The sequence below is a fragment of the Vipera ursinii genome (genome assembly GCF_947247035.1).
Source record: "Vipera ursinii genome assembly, chromosome: 5".
In the NCBI taxonomy this organism is placed as follows: domain Eukaryota; kingdom Metazoa; phylum Chordata; class Lepidosauria; order Squamata; family Viperidae; genus Vipera; species Vipera ursinii.
In genome coordinates, this window is record NC_139518.1 from 13,064,209 (window position 1) to 13,085,763 (window position 21,555).

At 38.4% G+C, this 21,555-nt stretch overlaps 1 protein-coding gene across 4 annotated transcripts in view; it reads right to left on the bottom strand.

Annotated features, from left to right (window-relative positions):
- The window catches only part of NAALADL2 (N-acetylated alpha-linked acidic dipeptidase like 2), a 474,305-nt gene that overhangs the window by 81,975 nt on the left and 370,775 nt on the right, over positions 1-21,555 (bottom strand). For all 4 annotated transcript variants that reach the window (XM_083363590.1, XM_083363589.1, XM_083363591.1 and 1 more), the window contains one exon: positions 17,698-17,793. In XM_083363590.1, the coding sequence (XP_083219716.1) occupies positions 17,698-17,793 (96 nt within the window). The remainder of the gene's footprint in view (positions 1-17,697; positions 17,794-21,555) is intronic.

A 21,555-nucleotide genomic window follows, 5' to 3' on the forward strand; every position in this document is an offset into this window, starting at 1 on the left:
AAAGACATAAAAATTTGTCATTCAAATTTCTGTGAGCATCATGCAATCTATGCCTGGTTCAGCAAGGAGTAGACAAGCATTGGTCTAATTCAGATAGGCAATGTGATTTGAAATATTAAATTGGTCTAAATGTCCTGGAAAAAGTTCTGTCTTTTGCAATTGACTAATGGTGATGAGAAGAAAGGACTCACTGGAGAAGAGCCTAATGCTGGGAAAGATTGAGGGCAAGAGAAGTGGATGACAGAGAATGAGGTGGCTGGATGGAGTCACTGAAGCAGTAGATGTGAGCTTAAATGGACTCCAGAAGATGGTAGAGGACAGGAAGGCCTGGAGGAACATTGTCAATGGGGTCGCGATGGGTTGAACATGACTTAGCAACTAATAACAACAAAAACAATGGTGATTTTGTCAATGCCGATGATGTTCATGTGGTATTCCACATGTTTTGGAATTGCACCCAAGTTGCCTTGGTACTTGGTACTATCTCTGCTCTTTCTTTCCCCCATAGTCATTTTATTTCTATGTGCAGGTTTGCATTTTGTGATTTTCTCCAGTTAATAATACCTTTTTACAATATTATTAAATCACATCTTAAAGAATCATAATAATTAGTATTAAAATGTGACTGATATTTTTTAATTCCAATTTCACACTGGGAAGTTGTACCTTACTCTGTAAACAAAGAATTTGTTGCAGCAGTTATCTGATCAGTTTTCAACATGCATGTATAAAATAGCATTAGAAGGAAGTGAATTTTATATTAGCAAGCAATGAACTAAGGCACAATCAAAGGACTTTATTTTCCCTTGTATGAAAGAAAGATAAGTCTGCACCCTCTGTTGACAGTTTTCACACCTCCAGCTTTTTTTTCTGGAATGGAAATGTAAAAAAGATAAATGCAGTAAATATACTGAATAGACTGAACTTGTGCTCAAGATTCTCTCTTGCCTCTTCAATTATTCTAACTCCTTTATGAAAACTTTTGAGTGTGATCAAGTACCACTTCCCGTTCTATATATTTAGGTATGTTTTTCATCTTTAAATGTGGATCAAAGTGCTTAACTACTATTCATTGCAGACAATAGGGAGTGAAACTATTTTTATTTCAACTAACACATCTCCAGATAATTTCAACCTTGGGTTCTTGTATCATGTTAATCTATAGAACATTATAACTTGATTTAGTAAGAAACGTAGCAAAAAAAAGTAAACTTAGCCTCTTCTAGATTAGAACATAAAAATAGAGCAAGAGGCAGACCATTTCATGTAGAAATTCACTGTATAGAAAAAAATCCCTTTTTTGCTGTTCATTTTAATTATGCCTTTATGAATGACTGGTAAAGATGTACACTTCTGTAAATAGCCCATTCTGGGATAAAAAATGACATTTCAAACCTCTAGCCAATGAAAACTGTTCTCCATCCCACTCAAGTTTCCTCCTCCTTTTAACACATTTGAGAAATATTCATTTATGAGAAGCTGAATGTGTTTTGCTATCTTATAAAAATATAGGCCCTCCTTTCATGCTGTCATAAATACAAGCTTGTGTATTGCTTGTTTCTCAAAAGGAAAAGAAAGAAACAGTTTATAAAAGAGAAACATAGTTAAAATAAATAAGGGAGGGATGGCTGTACACACTGTACAGAAACACTTGGAATTCCAGAAAGGAAACAAACAAAAAAAAAGCTGAAGCCATTACCCTGTAGATATATTGTCCTGAATGTTTGGTGGTATTTAGACTGTTGATGGAGACAGAATTAGGATGTAGTGTCCTGATTCTCTACTTTTCAACATGAAAGATGAACTTGAATACCTTATCTCATAAACTAGTTGCACAAATCTATTTTTACACAAGAAATATCTGCTGTCTCTGGGTGTGTATTTCTGTTCTCCTCTCATGTTGCATCTCTTTGTTTTGTGTTAGGTTTTTTGTCTCTTGAGAAACCTATATGTGCGCCAAGAAGCAACAGAAGACTCCTGCGGGTCCCTTGAACTACAAGACAATCAAACAGGTCAGTCCTAGAGGAGATCAACCCTGACTGCTATTTAGAAGGCCAGCTAAAACTCAAATACTTTGGCCACCTAATGAGAAGGAAGGACTCACTGGAGAAGAGCCTAATGCTGGGAAAGGTTGAGGGCAAGAGAAGAAGGGGACGACAGAGAATGAGGTGGCTGGATGGAGTCACTGAAGCAGTAGGCATGAGCTTAAATGGACTCCAGAAGATGGTAGAGGACAGGAAAGTCTGGAGGAACGTTGTCCATAGGGTCGCGATGGGTCGGACACGACTTCGCAGCTAACAACAACAAAGGTATATACAGAACTCAGGTCAGGGTTCTCCAAACTTTCAACTTTAAGACATGTAGACTTCAATGCCCAGACTTCCTCAGCCAGTCATGCTGAGAGCTGAAACCCACAAGTCTTAAAGTTGCCATGTTTTGGAGACCCCCTGCTATAGTTCATACAGTTGGGAAGAAAGAGGGAGGCCTCCTTAGAATAAATTCTTCTCCAGATCACTGCTCCATTATGCACAGGGAGATATTTTGGTTTTAGTTTCTCCACAGGATATCCCATTGAATCTGGGCAATTGTTAAATCTGATAATTTTTTTTGGTGGGGGGAGAGAGTTTATTCCATATCAAATTTGGTCCCATCACCCCGATGAAGGCCAAGCCCCTTTGATAATTATTAAATAATTCCTAGCATTCTACTGAGTTGGAAAGAATAAAAAAGCAGTAAGGGTTAGTTTCCTCTTCAAAAGTGTTTGCAAATAGTTAGATAGTTGGAAGGGAGGATATGTATGAATTCCAAGGCTGTTGGCTAGACTGGAGAGATGACAAAATATACTGGCAGAAGACAGTGATGAACCTTGCCAAGCAAACCATATAGACATAGTATATGTGTTAAGAGGTTTTGAGAGTGAGGAAGAGAATTTTGTTTTTTAATTTTAATGGAAAACAGCCTAGATTTTTCCTACGAACAAGCACATGTCTTCAATTTCTGGCCTAAAAATGATAATACCGTAATTATAACAGCCAAAAAATGGGGAAAATATATATGCAACCTACGATCCAAGATGATTTAGACTAATCAACACATCCTAATCAGAAGTTAGAGATCCACAGCCAAACTCCAAAAAGTCAAAAATTAGCCTTCCCATTTGATGGAGAATACAATAAGTTTGCAATCATTGTGCTACCACAATGAATTCATGTATTTAGATTATTACTAGCAGGAACTCATCAGTTAAATTATGCTTTGTGAAGCTGCAAGTTCTGTTGGCATCTCAAATGTTTCTGTTACTGAAGAAATGAAATCAACCTTGCATCTTCCCCATTCTTCATTTCAAGTAAATAAAACTTTACTTGAAAGAGAAAGGGTTGAAAATTTTATTTGTAAGGGGCCATATCCTTCCCTTCTTTTGCATCCAAGGATTCATCTGGCCACCCAAGGAATGTGGCAGCCATTGGACGGCACCAACCTATTAGAAATGAGGCTCCTGATAGGCTGCTGTCACTCACCAAGACACCTTCCTCAGCCTTGCCCCTAACCTGAGGAGTTGACCTGAAGCTTCAACCTGATTACATTCTTAGGTCATGAGCAATACAAAAAGAGGCAGGAGGCCAGATTTTGTGATCCCTACCCTAGGGAATTATAAAATGTGGGCCTGAAGAATTTAGATTATATGAAGTTCTATAGGGAAAAAAAAACACGCTTTCAGATCCAATATGTTCTGTACCAGCCTGCTACTGGCCCTGCAGCAAAAGCAGGGACGACCCCTTTACAAACGGCAAGAGGCTGGAATAAAGCCTGCCAAATTTATTCACATAAAACAAGAGCAAGACAAGACACCAACCATAAAACACGAGCTAAGAAGCAGGAACAATCCAAGTGGTTGCCTTCAGAAAACCAGCCCTCCCACACATTCCCCTTATGTAGAGTTCAGGGAGTGGCTTCTCTGTGCCTCCTTCCGAGGAGCCCCATTGCCTTCCTCTGTTTACTCCTAATTGACTGCCTCCTGCGTCGGGCGTCCTTGAACAGGGCCAGCTGTGGGTCATCTTCATCCACACTGTCAGGCTCACACAGCTGGGTCTCCACCAGGTGGGAGGGGCCTGGCTGGGGGCTCTGCGGAGCCTCAAAGCCATCATCAGCAAGTTCTTCAACACCCCCCCTCCTCCTCCTCTGAGTCATCCGACCCAACTGCCGAACCCACAGGCTGACCCTGAATCACAACACAATAAGAGAAAAACTGAGAGAGGAATGATAATACGGCTCTATGCTCTATGCATTTTGAAAATGACAGAAATGCTTCACACGTGGTATGAGCACAGCACCTTTTTTTCTAGTCATTGAAGATTCCTAATTTAGGGTTGAAAGGTATGTCAACAAGATTACCTGTATGACGGTGGTTAAAATAGCTTTTTCAGGAGCTGAAGGCTCTCCCAGTCTAAAAAAGTTTGAAAAAAGGGGCTGCTTTTATAAGTCGTAAAGAGGTGCAATATACTTTTCCTGCAAAAAACTATTGTAGTTACAAAAACAATGAGATCTTGAAAATATAGCTTGAAGCAGGTCTCCTCCTGAAGCCAAGGAGGAGAGAGTCACATCTGCAATGTCAAAGTCTGGATAACCACGAGACCATTCCAATATCTAAGGGCTGCCACAAGGAAGAGGGGGTCAACCTATTCTCCGAAGCACCTAAAGGTCAGACAGATTGTTTTTATCTGAAAGCACCACCAACCTTCCTTCAGAAAGGAGTAAATTTATGACAATTGCTGATATACCTTCAACAGTACTGAAGCATTTAGATAAAACCTTCAACAATGATAACAACAGTACACATTTTCAGTAAATCCCAAACAGAATTTCAAAGGTGCTTTTTTTCAAAAAGCCACTGGGCTGTTGTTGTTGTTTTTCTTCCTTGAGGAAGACATTCTGCTTCTCATCCAAGAAGCTTCATTGGTTCTGGTGAAGCTTCTTGTATGAGAAGCGAAATATCTTCCTGAGGAAAAGAAACCAGTCCAGTTACATTTTGAAAACAGTCTAGTTACTTTGAGACAACTACGACCTGGATGACTGAGAATCTCCACAGACATCCCAAATGGAAGATATATCAATAGAAAACTTGATGGGATGTCATTTTCCTTGTATTGCCAGGGATCACTCATTTATTCCCAACTGTCGATATTAATTAGCGTTGTGTCAATCAGTCAGGATACTTCAGATCTGTTGAGGATTGGTGGCTTTAATTTATCAGTTTCTCAAAAACATAATTAGGCTTCTATGCTATCAGCTACGTGTATAAGGAATGAAAATTTAATGGCTTACCCATCTCTGTGGGCTTTGCTGGAAAGTTTGTTTGTTTGTCTAGAAAGAGTACAGAGTAGAGCAACAAAGATGATTAGGGGACTGGAGTCTAAAACATATAAAGAACATTGCTGGAATTGGATATATCTAGTTTAATGATGAGAAGGATGAGGGGTGACATCATAGCAGTCTTCCATTCTCTCAGGGCTGCCACAAAGAAGAGGGAGTCAAGGTATTCTCCAAAGCACCTGAAGGCAGGACAAGAAGCAACGGATGGAAACTAACCAAATAGAGAAGCAATCTAGAACTAAGGAGAAATTTTCTGACAGTTAGAAAAAAAAATATCAGTGGAACAACCTGTCTCCAGAAGCGGTGAATGCTCCAACACTGGAAGATTTTAAGAAGAGACTGGAGAACCATTTATCTGAAATGGTATAGGGTTTCCTGTCTGAGCAAGGGGTTGGACTAGAAGACCTCTAAGGTCCCTTCCAACTCTTCTTCTTCTTCTTCTTCTACTACTACTACTACTACTACTACTGTTGTTGTTGTTATTTACTTCTATTAATGTCCTGCAAACTCCTTGGATCAAGATACAACAGAAAGGGTATTTTATTTCTGAGCCTGCAAGCAACAAAACAATGATTGAGCACTGTTAGGTGACAAATTGGATTTTGATGCTAAGGTCCAACAATCCTAAATAAACCATTAAGCAAAATAATAATGTTTTAGGACATAAAGAGAAGTAGGGAAACAGCTATCATGACGTTAACTCTTTTACTACCACATTTAAATATAATTTTCAACACTTACTGAATCTTGATATCTTGTCAATTAAACTTTGATCCTATATTTGGAGCTTCAGTTAGCCTTAATCTGGCCCTGAGGTCCGTGAATGCTTAATTTTATGGAAGCACTCTAATTCAGAAATAAAGGCAAAATCTTGTATTGGAAACTGTGTGCATAATCTGGAATGGTTATTTAAATCAATTACTGTGCAATGATTATTTTAAGGATTTTTCTCAACTTCAAATAGAATTTTACCCCTCTAATTCACAGCAGCATCAATATAATTAACTTAAGCACATTTTGATGGCTTAATCTGAATCAAATCCTTTGGCTGCTTCCAAAAATCCTGAAGGACTTTCATCTCTGATGGAGGCATCGTTTGAAACTAAACCCACATCATATTTATATAGAGAGCTAAGAACTAATTTCAAGGTTGATATTAATAACATTTACAGGTTATGGACTAAAGAACTGAAACATCCTATAATGGAACATTTAATAGTTCCAGGTCTTAAAAAATGTCAAATTAGTTTAATTGGATTTAAGATTAAAACTAATTCATGAAATGATTCTATTTTAAATACACTGGGCTTTCCTTTGAATAGATATTAGTGATATGAAAAAAAATGAGAGGTCATCAACAAATACAATATAGTGCTATTAGTCAATAACATCTTTCTGGAATAAAGTTTTACATATATAATTTAATATAAAGATTTTTTGGGGAAAATTAATGTTAATTAACTTATGTAATGTTAAATTATGTTCTGAAACATTGGAATCTGAACATTTTTGAGAAATACCAGATATTGAGTGTTGCCAAAAAAACCACCAAAACCCTACTTTGAGAAATTGTAAAAGAATTATTCCAGATGGGAATAATTGGAATAAGGACAGGACTCAAGAGATGTATAAATTATCTGTTTTATCTAATAAGGATATTTTATCTAATAATAAACAAATGATGTAATATTCTTTTTCTTTTCTGCATACATTTCATGATATTTCACAATAGGATGTTGTTATTTATTCGTATAATCTCTTTGCTTAATTTGTTACTGTTTTTCTTGCTGGTTTCTGTATTATTTGTGTCTTTTCTTTTTGAAAACATGTTTTGAAACTCATTTTTTTAAATTAAATAAAGAGAGAAATAAAAATTTAACTTCATTTGAATCTTCCACTGCTATTGCTTACACACACACACACACACACACACACATTTAGGATTCATGAAACTGTGATAGCATTTGATTTAGGTTTGATAAAAAATATTTTAAACAGTGAGAAGCATGCAATGTGTTGAAAGATTTGTTTTATTGTTTAGACTAGAGTATAAAACAGTTATTTATTTCTATATGTCATACCACAAACTCTAGGTAGCTTACATTTATGAAACAACACCACAGAACTATAAACTATAAGTTAAAGCTGTATTTTTAAAAATCTGAACCTAACTCTGTAGCCACAAAACATAAACTCTGTTTTCAAAAGTCCTGAGAAAAATGGATTGCCTTAATCTTTTTGTAAAAGGTTACACAGAGCATGACATTTTAGCCTCAGTTGGAAGAGGAGGAGGAAAAGGAGAATTGATTCAATTACAGCTCCATTGGAAGATCTAAAATCCAGGCAGTGACAGATCCCCATGTAGAAAATGTGGTCACTAAGTGTCAACACTGACTTGATGGCACATAATTAAACAACTTGTAATTTATAATTGTTTTTTTGAAAATTCAAGATGGTTTCCAGCCCCTCAGATTAATTAAAAGAGCCTTGGTGGAGCAGTGGGCTAATGCCTCCTTAAGTAACACCAGCTGCCTGTAATTAGTGCATGTTCGAGTCCCACCAGGCTCAAGGTTGACTCAGCCTTCCATCCTTCCGAGGTAGGTAAAATGAGGACCCAGATTGTTGGGGGCAATAAGCTGACTTTGTAATAATGCTGCTGGGGGGGGGGAAAGCCCTAATAAGCAGGCATATACATAGAATGAAGGCTATTGCTAAGCTCATTGGTTTGTGCTTAAATTGTAAGCCGCCCTGAGTCTTCGGAGAAGGGCGGGATATAAATGGGATTAAAATAAATAAAATAAAAATAAATAAATAAAACAGATTAATGGCAATGGACAAACGACAGAGATTAAAAAAAAACTTGAGAAATCTAGATAGTTGTCAATGAAATGTAAAAAGATCAGAGATCAAGGTGTGCTTTAGTCCTTCTGTCTTGAGGCTGGGTGTCCTAGACTCCATCTGTGCAGCACTATCGGAAAACAAAACTTTCATTCCTGAAGACATCCAGGTCCCAGAGTTTCCAACAGTGAGCACAGTTTGTCCAAGGAAGCAAAGAAGTCTCAGAGATGTGATGGGTTCCTCCTCACTGAACATATTCAGGTAGACCCTAATGTATTTGCAGTATTTAATTTGGATCACTTCTCTGACCAAGAGTTGAACTCAGCTGGACTAAATGGCCTTTCCCTCTTTCAGTTTCTGCCATCTTCATATTTCATTCTTCTCCTATTCAATAAGTAACAAACTTCCCCTTTTAAATTCCATTTGGATCCAATCCCCTTGTGTCAACATATAAGCAGACTCCAACTATAATAATCCTGTTCTCCTAATTCCCTCCATCTCATCTTCCTTGGAGGTCCACAATGCCATCCATTTTATTTGCAGCAAGGCTTTCAGCCCTGTCTGCCAAGCGTGAAGTGTGCACATGATGTTGCCACCCTTCTTAGATTGCCAATGCACTTGGGGGGGTGGGGAGAGGAGGAAAATGGAATACAGACTCCAGACAACAAGAAATCCAACCATGTGAACCAAGGACATTTCGACAGGTGTTTACCAACTCACAGAGACTCTTTCTCATAACAAACGTTTGACACATGATTGGACAATGTGATATGCACTAATAGGGGGAGGGAGAATTGTGTGTTTTGATTCTAGCAGTTTGTGTGGTAAATAACCAGAGCTGGTTTTGCTTTCAATCGTGCTGAAATGATGTACTCAATAAAGTTTTGCAGAAAGAGATTAGATCATCTTGTCAGTGCTTACTTGGTTGGGTTCATTAGACGGAACCTTACACTGTTTTTATCATCTCCCCTCTTCACTCATCATTCCTGATACAATACTGTACCTCTTTCAGGTTACTGTAATTTTCTTCCCCAGATCTTTCTCTATTTGATGCCTTTTATCTCTGGAGGATGAAATAAAATAAACAGATTCCTTATCCCCTTCTGCCTTTTATTTCTTCTTCCTTGCAGCTTCTCTCCCTCACCAAAACTCTAAAGCCTTAATTCTGGTTTTCATATCTTGCCTCTTGTTCTTACACCTGGCCTGGCCTGTTCTTGTTCTTACTGCTAAAGCCCTCCTTACACATCTTCCCCCGTCTCCATCCTCACTCCTCTTATCAAAAGAGTGTTAAGTTTTGCTTGGCTCCAGCTTCTTATATCCTGTGCTCTGTTATTGAAAAGAATTGATGCTCTGGATTACTTAGAATGAGTTAAGTTAGCCCTGATTCAAAAAGCTTTGAATATCACAGAGAGAAAAGGGATTTTAAATGCTAGGAATGAATGGGGAAAAATAAGGTACGGTATGTATGTGAGAAGAAGAAGAATGTACAAAGTAAAATAGAAAGCTCTGCACTAACAACACCAGCACTTGTATATCAATTGTTTGGGACTAGAAATTTTTGAATTTGTGTTACTGAGAATAGATGGCTACTTTTGTTTTTAAAAATCTGTTTCAAAAGATTTGCACATTAATTTGCACAATGTTTTAGTCACTTGGTCCTAACAAGTTCACCTTATATTTGGATTGTATTATCTATGTCAAGGGTGTAAAGCCCGATTGCATTGCAGGCCATATTGTATCAGAATTTTCTTTGACTTTGAAGGGCCAGAGTGGGCATGGCCTGCATGGACTGCATCCAGCCCACATGCTGCGTGTTTGACATGCCTGGTCTATGTAATATGTTATTCCACTTGCTTAGCTGCTGAAATTGGGTAGGGAGATCAAGACAGGAGAGGAAGAACAGGGTAAAATAAAAAGCATAGCAAAAAAAATAACATAAATCACTCTAATTTCTAATGTTGATGATGCACTAAATGAAGAAGCCCTGGTGATGCAGTGGTGAAGTGCAGTACTGAACTCTGCCCACAGCCTGGAGTTCAATCCTGACAATATTGACTCAACCTTCCTTTCTTCTGAAGTCAGTAAAATGAAGACTCAGATTCTTGGGGGCCAATATGCTGACATTGTAAATCAGCTGGAGAATGCTGTAAAGCACTACGGAGTAATATATAAGTATAAGTGCTATAGAAAAAAGAAAGAAAGAAAGAAAAGAAGGAAGGAAGGAAGGATGGAAGGAAGGAAGGAAGGAAGGAAGGAAGGAAGGAAGGAAGGAAGGAAGGAAACTTTTTTCTGTTTCTTCTTTCATTTCTTCCTCCCATATTTTTTTTTCTCATTAGAGTATATCTTTTCAGTAGAATTGGATTGTTCAGTAAATACATACAGAATTCTTGCAAAAGATTTTTCTAAAATTATATTGTACTACCTGGATCTCTTTCAGTGAATTACATCAGCCTGTAATAAATTATTCAGTCCTTAGTTTCCAGCAAAAATTACTTAACTACCATTTATTAATTTACTTATTCATTTATAAGACTGTGCGGTCACTTTCATCAATTACAACTTATCATTTTAATGAGTCTAGCACATCAATAGAATAATCAACAAGGGGATTATTCTATGGATGTTTGCATGGAACAAGTGATGAACAAATTGTTTATGGTGATCTGGTTAGAGATGATCAATTATGATAATTGATGAGTGTTAATTAAATGTGTAGTAGATATTCGTACCCATTCATAATGAAAATCAAAACGAAAACCTTCATCTGGCTATGTTGGCAAATCAGTATAACAAATCCAAAGAACAGGATCATATTTTGAAGTATGGAATAAATAACAGTAATCTAGTTTCCACAAGGATCCCACAGTGAAGTGAAGTTTCAAAAAGACATACAATCAATCCATTACTTGTCATAAAATTCAATTTCCCCTTTTTTCCATATATATTTTGGCCACTGGAATTTGATATAAAAATGGCTGTATCAAGTTGGACATGGCTAATGATTTTTGACAATCTGCCAAAAATATTTTATTTATTTATCAATTTTTATAGTTTCCTGTCTTGCTCTTACATGACTGTAGGCAGCTTACAATAAACGTGTTGTCTTTTTGCTTGTAAAAGCAACAAATCTCACAACTAGCAATGGGGCAATTTTACAACTTTCTCTTCTAGAAAAAAAGCAGGTCATTTAGAATGTCTGAGTTCAGAAGTGGAACACTGGGTTATACCTTTAGAATTTCGGTAGTGGGATTCAAATAATTTAACAACTGGTTCTGTTCATCGTCACCACTGGCACAACATGCCTCATATATTTCTCATCACTGCATTGTCGGCATCACCTGTGCGATGCATACCACATTGATGTCATCATTGGCATGATGTACATTGCATCACTGGTGTAACACTCTTTGTGGCGGTGTCAGCACTAGCGTGACTCACCTCACAGATTTATCTTAACTGGTTCGCCGAAGTCAAAGAAAAGTTAGGTATCAGTTCTGCTGAACCGGTTCAAACCGGCTGAATCCCACTACTGTTTTAGATAAATAAATACTATGATGCTATTTAAGGGACGCGGTGGCTCAGTGGGTTAGGACGCTGAACTTGTCGATCGGAAGGTCAGCAGTTTGGCGGGTCGAATCCCGAGTGCCGCGTAGCAGAGTGAGCGCCTGTTACTCGTCCCAGCTTCTGCCAACCTAGCAGTTCGAAAGCACGTAAAAATGCAAGTAGAAAAATAGGGACCACTATGGTGGGAAGGTAACAGCGTTCCGTGCGCCTTTGGCGTCTAGTCATGCCAGCCACATGACCACGGAGACGTCCTCGGACAAGCGCTGGCTCTTCGGCTTTGAAACGGAGATGAGCACCGGCCCCTAGAGTCGGAAACGACTAGCACGCATGTGCGGGGGAACCTTTACCTTTACCTATGATGCTATTAAGTGGGCAAGAGTTGTTCTGCCCCAGTGTATAAATTTAACAGATAAAAACCTCTGACTTATTTCTTGTTTAATATCTGAGGGCACCACTATGAGATGCACATCTTTAGATTCAAGGACCACATTTTTAAGGGGCACTTGAACTCAGATGGAAATTTCCCATGGAATCTAAATCCAGAGGAAATGAATAGACCACATCAGGGATCTTCAGTACTGGGGGAGGATATCAGATTCCAAAAACCAAGAAAGACATGTTGTGATTTTTCTAAGTAGAACAATATTTCCTTATTATTCCCCGCCTACAGACAGAATCTTGCCAAACTAAAGCAAACTACCACATCCATAAAGCATATACTCTGGGAATTATTAGGGAGGAGCCGTCTTCACTCTCTTTCTCTCACACAATCTTTAGTGTGTTGTCTCTTGCTCCTCTGGAATGTACTCTCTCCCTCCTAGGAATTCAGACAATATTCCATTACACAGGGAGACAACACCTTTGCTGGCATAAGTTGGATATAAAAGGATGTTCAAGTAACCCTTGTCTTTCTTGGCAATTTTCCTCAGAAGTCCCCATCAATTCAGTGTTTATGATACTTTCTTTTGTAGAGGTTTTTGCATCATCATTTTCTTTCAGATAGCTTCTTTCTTGATTTTTCTCTGGTCCTTTCATTTCCCTCAGTTTAACTTATCCTATTTCTTTCACTCTCCTGTTATTTTCCTCTTTGCACTTAAACATGTCTAACAGCTTGGAACTCATATGTTTTTTCTAGCTGTTAACTATAAGCATAGGCATCTTTGGGTTTCATATATAAGGTCTTTTTTTTCCTGTTCATTTTCTTCCATTTCATTTTCTTTCTCTCCTGATTATCCCAATAATCAACAGGGAAATCTGCCTCCCAAAACACTATTAATAAAAAAACAGTCTTCCAAATGTGTGTTGTCCCTTTTCTCATGCTATGGATGTTTGTGCTCCTGGGCAAGTTTATGCAAGGCAGACAATGCAGGAGGCAAGTGTGGGAGATGGTGGTGAAGGAAGAACCAAAAATATAAGTCCCTGCCTCGCTTTCCAAGCAGAGACCGTAGAAGATGCTGGTCCATGTGGACAGTGCCTGCCTAGCTATGGGTTAAAGGAACCAGTACTGCTAATATGGGATGTTTTCTCTTAGATTTCTTTTTTTCCTAATCTTTCTGTGCTTGAGTTAGGATAGTTGTGAGTTTGAGCACTCCAACTATCGTTCTCTGATTCTATTTCCTGCAGCTGGTTTTCTATTTTCTATTTTATTCTTCTAATATGTACTCAGACCAACTAGAAATGGTGACTGTCTGGAAGTTGAGTTGTGGCAACCTGACTTCTCTTCTCTTCTCTTCTCTTCTCTTCTCTTCTCTTCTCTTCTCTTCTCTTCTCTTCTCTTCTCTTCTCTTCTCTTCTCTTCTCTTCTCTTCCCTTCCCTTCCCTTCCCTTCCCTTCCCTTCCCTTCCCTTCCTTTCTTTTTTCTTTTTTTCCTGGTGGGAAGTGTTTCACTGCTTTTCTAAGTAGCTTCTTCAGTCCGAAGAACTGAAGATGCTAGTTGGCTAAGCAGTGAAACTGAACTGAAGGGCCAAAGAAACTGAACTGTATCTAATTCTGGTCACCACAATATAAAAAAACATACTGAGACTCTGGAAAGAGTGCAGACAACAGTAACAAGAATAATTAGGGGACTGGAGGCTGAAGAATGGGTACAGGAATTGGGTATGTCTAGTCTAATGAAAAGAAAGACTAAGGGGGACATGATAGCAATGTTCCAATATCTGACAGACTCCTAAAAAGACAAGGGAGTCAAACTATATTCAAAAGCACCAAAAGGCAAGACAAGAAACAATAGATGGAAACTAATCTAGGAGAAAAGCTACCTAGAACTAAGGAGAAAACTCCAACTGGTTATAGCAATCAATCAATGGAATAGCTTGGCTTCAGCAGTTGTCGGTGCTCCATCATTGGAGACTTTCAAAAAGAGACTGGACAATCACTTGTCTGAAATGGTATAGGGTCTTCGGCTTGAACAGGAGGTTGGACTAGGACCTTCAAGGTTCCTTCCAACTCTATAACTCTATGTTCTATGAAACATTTGAAACCAAAAAAGAAATGGAGTCCAGTCGCCATGAATCAACTTCCAGATAACTCTATCTGGATGACTGAAAAACTTCACTGACATACAAATGGTGATTGTGGAGCTGTACATGCTTCATACTTTCCCCTTCTTAGACACTGCTTGGAGGTTGCTATTGATACCTAGACAGCATTCTGCTAGGGAATCTTGGAAGGAACACAGATATTGGGTCCATATCACTGGTATTCCATTTTTAGGATGATTTTTATTTTCTTTGTCCATTTGCCATTTGCCATTTTATTTTTTCATACAGCATGAATGACAGAATGGAAGAAGGAAAGCAAGAGCCTTGGTGGAGCAGTGGGCTAATGCCTCCTTAAGTAACACCAGCTGCCTGCAATTAGTGCAGGTTCGCATCCCACCAGGCTCAAGGTTGACTCAGCCTTCCATCCTTCCGAGGTAGGTAAAATGAGGACCCAGATTGTTGGGGGCAATAAGCTGACTTTGTAATAATGCCGCTTGGGGTTTGTGTGAAAGCCCTAATAAGCAGGCATATACATAGAATGAAGGCTATTGCTTAGATTGTAAGCCGCCCTGAGTCTTCGGAGAAGGGCGGGATATAAATGGAATTAAAATAAAAAAAATAAAAGATAAGAAAAACAACAAGGCATCAATTTTAAAGAATAAGGACTTGACATTTAGCAGTTTTGATATCCGTGGACTTTCTTCCTACAAATAGTGGAAGCATAGTGGACACACTTGAGAAGAGAAGAGAAGATGTGGACTGTTTTTTGAGGAGGCTGTAGCATACTCTACAGGGCCTCAAAACTTTATCTCTAGAATCTAGTGACACGTTCATGATGCTATGCTACTGATTCATGTAAAGGGTTAAACAGGGTTATGGATTTTTTTGTTGGTTCATTTCAGAAACAAAACAAGATTATTTTCCTAATGAACTTTAAAAAGACAACAATTCTGCCTATATAACTGCTATACTAAATGGAATTTGGGGCAAGTGCTATGCCTTGTTCCGATGCATTAGGCACAATTTTATTAGGCTGATCTCTATCAAGTGACAGGGTTAACTGTACCTCTTGAATGTCCACATGGACATTTTTTTCACCCAAGGTTAACCTGAAAGACCAATGCAAAGTGGGTGTAAGGACCTTGACTAATAACTCCCCAATAACATATGAGACTGAACAAAGCTTCAGCTAATATGGCCAGAGTACAAAATCTTGTTCTTATCTATTAATTCCATGGAATTTCTGAAGCCTAAATGAAAATTGGAATGATAATCCCATCTTAAATTGAAGGGATTTTTAAAATGTATTATCAAATAATCTTGAATTCTCAAATGAAATGACAGGGTTTGGAAGGTATAGGGAAAAGCAATTCACAGCTTTATTGCTCTACTAAAGAAGAGTGATCTAAATTCTTTGTGTTTAATGGGGTTACCTGTATTTCTAGCAACTAGTTGGCCTTAGCATGAGCAGAAAAGATTACAAAACCAAAAAGAATACTCAAAACACTTTAGCATCATCTACCAGGAAGTATAAAAGAAATGTTTCAACATAAATTCTATTTCTACATGCGATATCTTAAAACCTTGCTAAATATCCTTAAGGATATCGTTAAATATATAATGATATCCATTCAGTGGTGAGAACAGTAAGGTCCTGTACTTAGGCAGGAAAAACGAAATACATAGATACAGAAGAGGAGGTACCTGGCTCAACAGTAGTAAAAGTAAAAGAGATCTAGGCACCTTGGTGGATCACTGCTAAAGTATGGGTCAACAATGTGCCGCAGCTACCCCCAGAAGCTAATACAATCTGCAGTGGTGAGACCACACTTGGAATACTGCATCCAGTTCTGGTCACCATGATTAAAAAAAATAAAAAAAAATAATTAAAAAAATGCTGAGGCCCTAGAAAGAATGAAGAGAAGAGCAACAAAAATGATAAGGTATCTGAAGGCTAAACCATATAATGAACAGTTGAAGGAGCTAAGTACATCTAACCTATCAGAGTAGCTCTCTTTCAATACTTGAAGGGCTGTCACAGAAAAGAGGTGATTGACTTATTCTCTAGGACATCAGAAAGCAGGACAAGAAGCAATGGGTGGAAGCTTGTCAGACTCAACTTGGAAATAAGGAGGAATTTCCTGACAGGAAGTTTTAGTGAGTTATAAAAAGTGCAATGCAAAATATATGGAGATTACACAATGTGAAAAATCCTAACTACGGTGCAGTGATTAAAATAAGCTAACTATTAAAAAAGAGAAAAAAGCAATACATAATATTACATTTGTATGTAACATTACACAAACAATTCATGTCGTATCAATTTGTTAAGGATAAGGGATTAATTCAATCCTTAAACTTATAATTAAATGTAGACTATTCAGAAACATAATACTACATTTATTTTTTTCATTTTTGGAATGTAAAGGTTTTCATAAAGGATTTAAAAAACATCTTAAATCTATTTTTTTAATTTCAGGAAGATATATTTCTTTTCATTTATTAGGATTATCCTTTGCTGAGCCGCAGACTTGATAAAGCAAAAAGAAAAAAAAAGAACGAATTTCACATTTTGGCAATATAATTTAACATTGCAATTCTGTTATCCATTGTTACAGTTCTTTCCAAATTTGCTTAAACATATGCTATAACATGACTCCAAAATTGAGCTACAGTTAGACAGGACTAAATCACAGGAGTTAAAAAAAAATTCTGAGACCAAAAAGTTCATATGCAGATTTTTGAAAAAAAACAACAACATTCTTGAGAGATGCATTAAACACAGATAAGCACTATCCATTTTTAAATCACAAGAAACATATATTTCTTAAGACTTGAATCCATTTATTTTATAAGATTGGATAACTGAATTCTTAATTTCCAATTTTAAACCTGGGACTGAAGGAAGACCACCTTAGCTTATCACCTTTCTCCACTTCAGCACATACATATTTTCTGTTCTACCTGAGCTCTCGCCTACTTCATAAAAGACAAATATATATATATTTTTCATCTGGACAAAAAAGAGCTGTGTAGAATCTTTTCCTGATCACATGAAAAGCACGACATATCTTGGGCTATTAAATGCAGCAGATATTTGGAATCGACCTAATGTGTTAGAAACAATCTTACAACTGCTCTTCCAATGAGCAAGTGAACAGATACCTTTATACCTGAATTTGGAAATCCCCTTATTCTGAATCCTGAAACACAAGACTTAAGCCTCGAATCTTATACTTACGAGATCAGTGGGACTCTCTTTTGAAAGAACTATGCACAGAATAATACTGTGGCTGCATTTAAATCATCAATCTAACTGTCAGTAGAGGCTCATCAATAAATGCTTTCAAACATCTCTGAAAACAGTGAATTATTCATTCATGATTGGTCCACATGAAAGAAATGCTTACATCACTGTGAGATGAGACATCTTAATTGCCTTTACCTTAGTGATGGATTCGTGCAGGCGAAAGGAAGAATCCAGGTTTGTGGATATTGTCGAAGACACAGGAAAAACAGCTTCAGAAAGAAAGCTTGATATCTGTGTAAGTGAGAGAGAGGGAGAGAAACCTTTAAGACTTCATATTGATTTCCTTCCTTAGAAGCTTTATTGGCTTTTGTCTATGGTTTAAAGGATTTCAAATTCCTTTAAAGATTGTGTTGGTGATTAGACTTCATTTCAGTGACCCAGTTTACTCATTTCAACAGAGTTTCAGAAACAATGAACTATATATATATATATATATATATATATATATATATATATATATATATATATATATATATATATATATTAAACAAATAAACAAACAAGACATTGTTGTAATGGCATCCATTTTCATGTATGCATGTCCCTTGTTGAATCATTAACTATATTCTTTCACCTCAAGGAGAAAACAATCTGTATTAATAATCCAAAATTTTTGAAAGGCAGAGATTACGGTATGTTTGTTCAAACAGAATTACAAAAGCCAGAAGGATATTTGTAGTTCATTTTGCATTATATAGGGTTTTTTATATACTGTATAAACAGGTCAATATTTAGCACTGGGCTTTTGAGTTAAGCATTGTGTTTATTGGCTATTTATTTATGTACTTATTTACAATGTTTGTAGTCTACACCAATCAAGACAGACTCTGAGTGAAAAATAAAGTTTAAAAAAAATTCTAGTGAAAAAAAAAGCTAACAATAAAATAAAAACTAAAATTAGTAATGCAACAACACAGGGATTTCCAACAGTTAGTCAAGCATGATGGAATAAGGTAATCTAGAGAGCTTTGCAAATTATGAAATGAAAGGCAGGTAATGTACCCTAGGGCCTAGGACTACAAATACTCAGTTCATCTTAAGTGAGTACATTATTTATTTATTTTATTTATTTTATTAAATTTATATACTGCCCTATTCCCGTAGGACTCAGGGCGGTTTACAGGGAAAATTAAAAACATAACATACAAAAATTAAAATCAGTTAAAAGAATTAATTAATTCAAGTCCCTGAAATTTAAAACTAAAAGCCAATTAAAAATTAAAACCCCTCAGTCTGGGCCAGACAGCTTGAAGAGCCAAGTTTTCAGGTCCTAGCGAAATGAACGAAGGTCGGGGGCAGTCCTAAGTTCCGTGGGAAGTTGGTTCCATAGGGCCGGCATGCCCACAGAGAACGCTCTTCCCCTGGGAATAACCCGCCAGCATTCCTTAACTGGTGGTACCTTGAGAAGGCCCTCCCTGTGGGAGCGCACAGGACGATGGGAAGTTGATGCCGGCAGCAGGTGTTCCCTTAGATAATCTGGACCCAAGCCATTTAGGGCTTTATAGGTAATTACCAGCACCTTGAATCTCACCCAGAGGGCAACCAGAAGCCAATGCAGCTCACGGAGAAGAGGTGTTACATGGGAGTATCGGGAAACTCCCATCACAACTCGCGCGGCTGCATTCTGCACCAGTTGAAGCCTCTGAGTGGTCCTCAAGGGCAGCCCCATGTAGAGAGTGTTGCAGTAGTCTAGCCGGGAGGACACGAGCACATGGGTGACTGTGCGTAGGGCATCTCAGTCCAGATAGGGCTGCAGCTCGGCAAACCTGGGCAAAAGCCCCCCTGGTCACGGCTCCTATATGGTCTTCAAAGCTGAGCTGTGAATCCAAGAGGATGCCCAAGTTGCGAGCCCTATCAACGGGGGGTAACACCTCACCCCCCATCATTAATGATAGAACAGCCTGGCTAACCTGAGATGCCAGTATGCACAGCCACTCAGTCTTGACAGGATTGAGACGAAGCCTGTTTCTCCCCCATCCAAACCCAGACCGCCTCCAAGCAATGGGACATCACGTCGAGTGCATCACTGGGTTGGTTCAGGGTGGAAAGAAAAAGTTGGGTATCATCAGCGTACTGATGATACCCCACCCCGAAACCACAAATAAGCTCACCCAGCAGTTTCATGTAGATGTTGAACAGGAGGGGAGAGAGGACTGACCCATGAGGGACTCCACAAACAAGAGACCTCGTGGAGGACCTCTGCCCTCCCATCAACACTGACTGCAAGTGGCCCAGGAGATAGGAGGAGAACCACTGTAAAACAGTGCCTCCCACTCCCAACCCCCTGAGACGCCGCAGTAGGATGCCATGGTCAATGGTATCAAAAGCCTCTGAGAGGTCTAATAGGACTAGGACAGAGGAACATCCCCTGTCCCGAGCCCACCAGAGATCATTCACCAGCATGACCAATGCCGTCTCCGTGCTGTACCCGGGCCTGAAACCCGATTGGTACGGGTCAAGATAATCAGTTTGCTCCAGGAACAGAGGAAGCTGATGCGCCACCACACTCTCAACAACCTTTGCCAAAAAGCAAAGGTTGGAGACGGGACGGTAGTTATTTAAAACAGCTGGGTCCAGGGCAGGCTTCTTGAGGAGGGGTCTCACCACCGCCTCCTTCAAGGCGGCGGGAAAGATGCCCTCCTTCAAGGAAGCAGTTATTACTGCCTGGAACCAGCCTCGTGTCTCCTCCTGGGCCACATAAACCAGCCAGGAGGGGCACGGGTCCAGTAAACAAGTAGTGGAGCTCAGTCTCCTCATGATCCTGTCCACGTCATCAGGGGAAACAGGGTTGAACTCAGTCCAGATAACATGCTCAAGACTGCTCGATTCCTCCATGTCAGATTATGTAATTAGTGTTCCTCAGCTTTCTCTGTAGCAGCTCTGTTGGAAAGTCCTCCTCCTCCTCCTCCTCCTCCTCCTCCTCCTCCTCCTCCTCCCTTCTTCAATATAGGTAATGGAGTCAATTCAGCCCAATTTTTTAATCCACCTACAAGCCAACCTAATACACATATTAATGTGTATAAAATTCTTGGAACAGCTAACTTAAATTACTGAAGCTTCATTATTTTCTCTCATTAAAATTTTACATTTGCACTCATCTCCTTGATTCTACTCACAAATAAACTTTAAGATTAAGATCTTCTCCAGCTATAATATATATTTTAGTTATCAAGCATGTTTGTTTATATGATCCTGTTGAAATGTTCAACGTTAAGAATTTGATTAAATTTCCTTTTGAGTTTGCTTTTAATGGGCTACATTTTCTGTCCTTCTTTTCCACACCATGGATAGCTGCCTGCCTGTTTACCGCATGTGAGAAATTTCACTTCTTTTCAAAATAAAAAAATAGGTATTAAACTCCTAATTTCTTCATGATGAAACAATGTTCTAGGAGCTGCTTTCTGAAGCTTTCTTAGCTTGGCAATATCTTTAAAAGGAAAAGGAAAAACAGTGACTGGATCTGAACCAAAATTCTGGATTTATACTTATGGGGCATATAATATTACAACATTAACATTTTTGTCTTGGAGTCATTTCCTAATTATCTTGGTGTGGAATCTGACCTTTTCATTGCAGTTATGTAGTAGATCAATGCTTTTACTGCTCTAATGCTCAAACCCCACTCTCTCTTTTGTTGTCTTTTGGTGTGTGTGTGTGTGTGTGTGTGTGTGTGTGTGTGTGTGTAAATATTCAACAGAATTCTCCACTTTAGCATCCATATCTACTATGTGAAACCAGTATATTTTCATAACTTACTGCAATCAGAAAAAGGAGAAGGAATATCAGTACATTTACTCAACCACCCATCTTCCAACCTACTTCAGATAGCTCCCAATCAAAAGTTAAAACATGTAAAATCACACATTAACACTATAAAACTAAACCGATCAAGCCATTAAAAACAACAGCGAACTGGCACCAAGTCAAGCTTCTAATGTGCAATTATCCAATCTACTCCCAGTGCTTAGGGGAATATACTCTGCTGGGCAGACT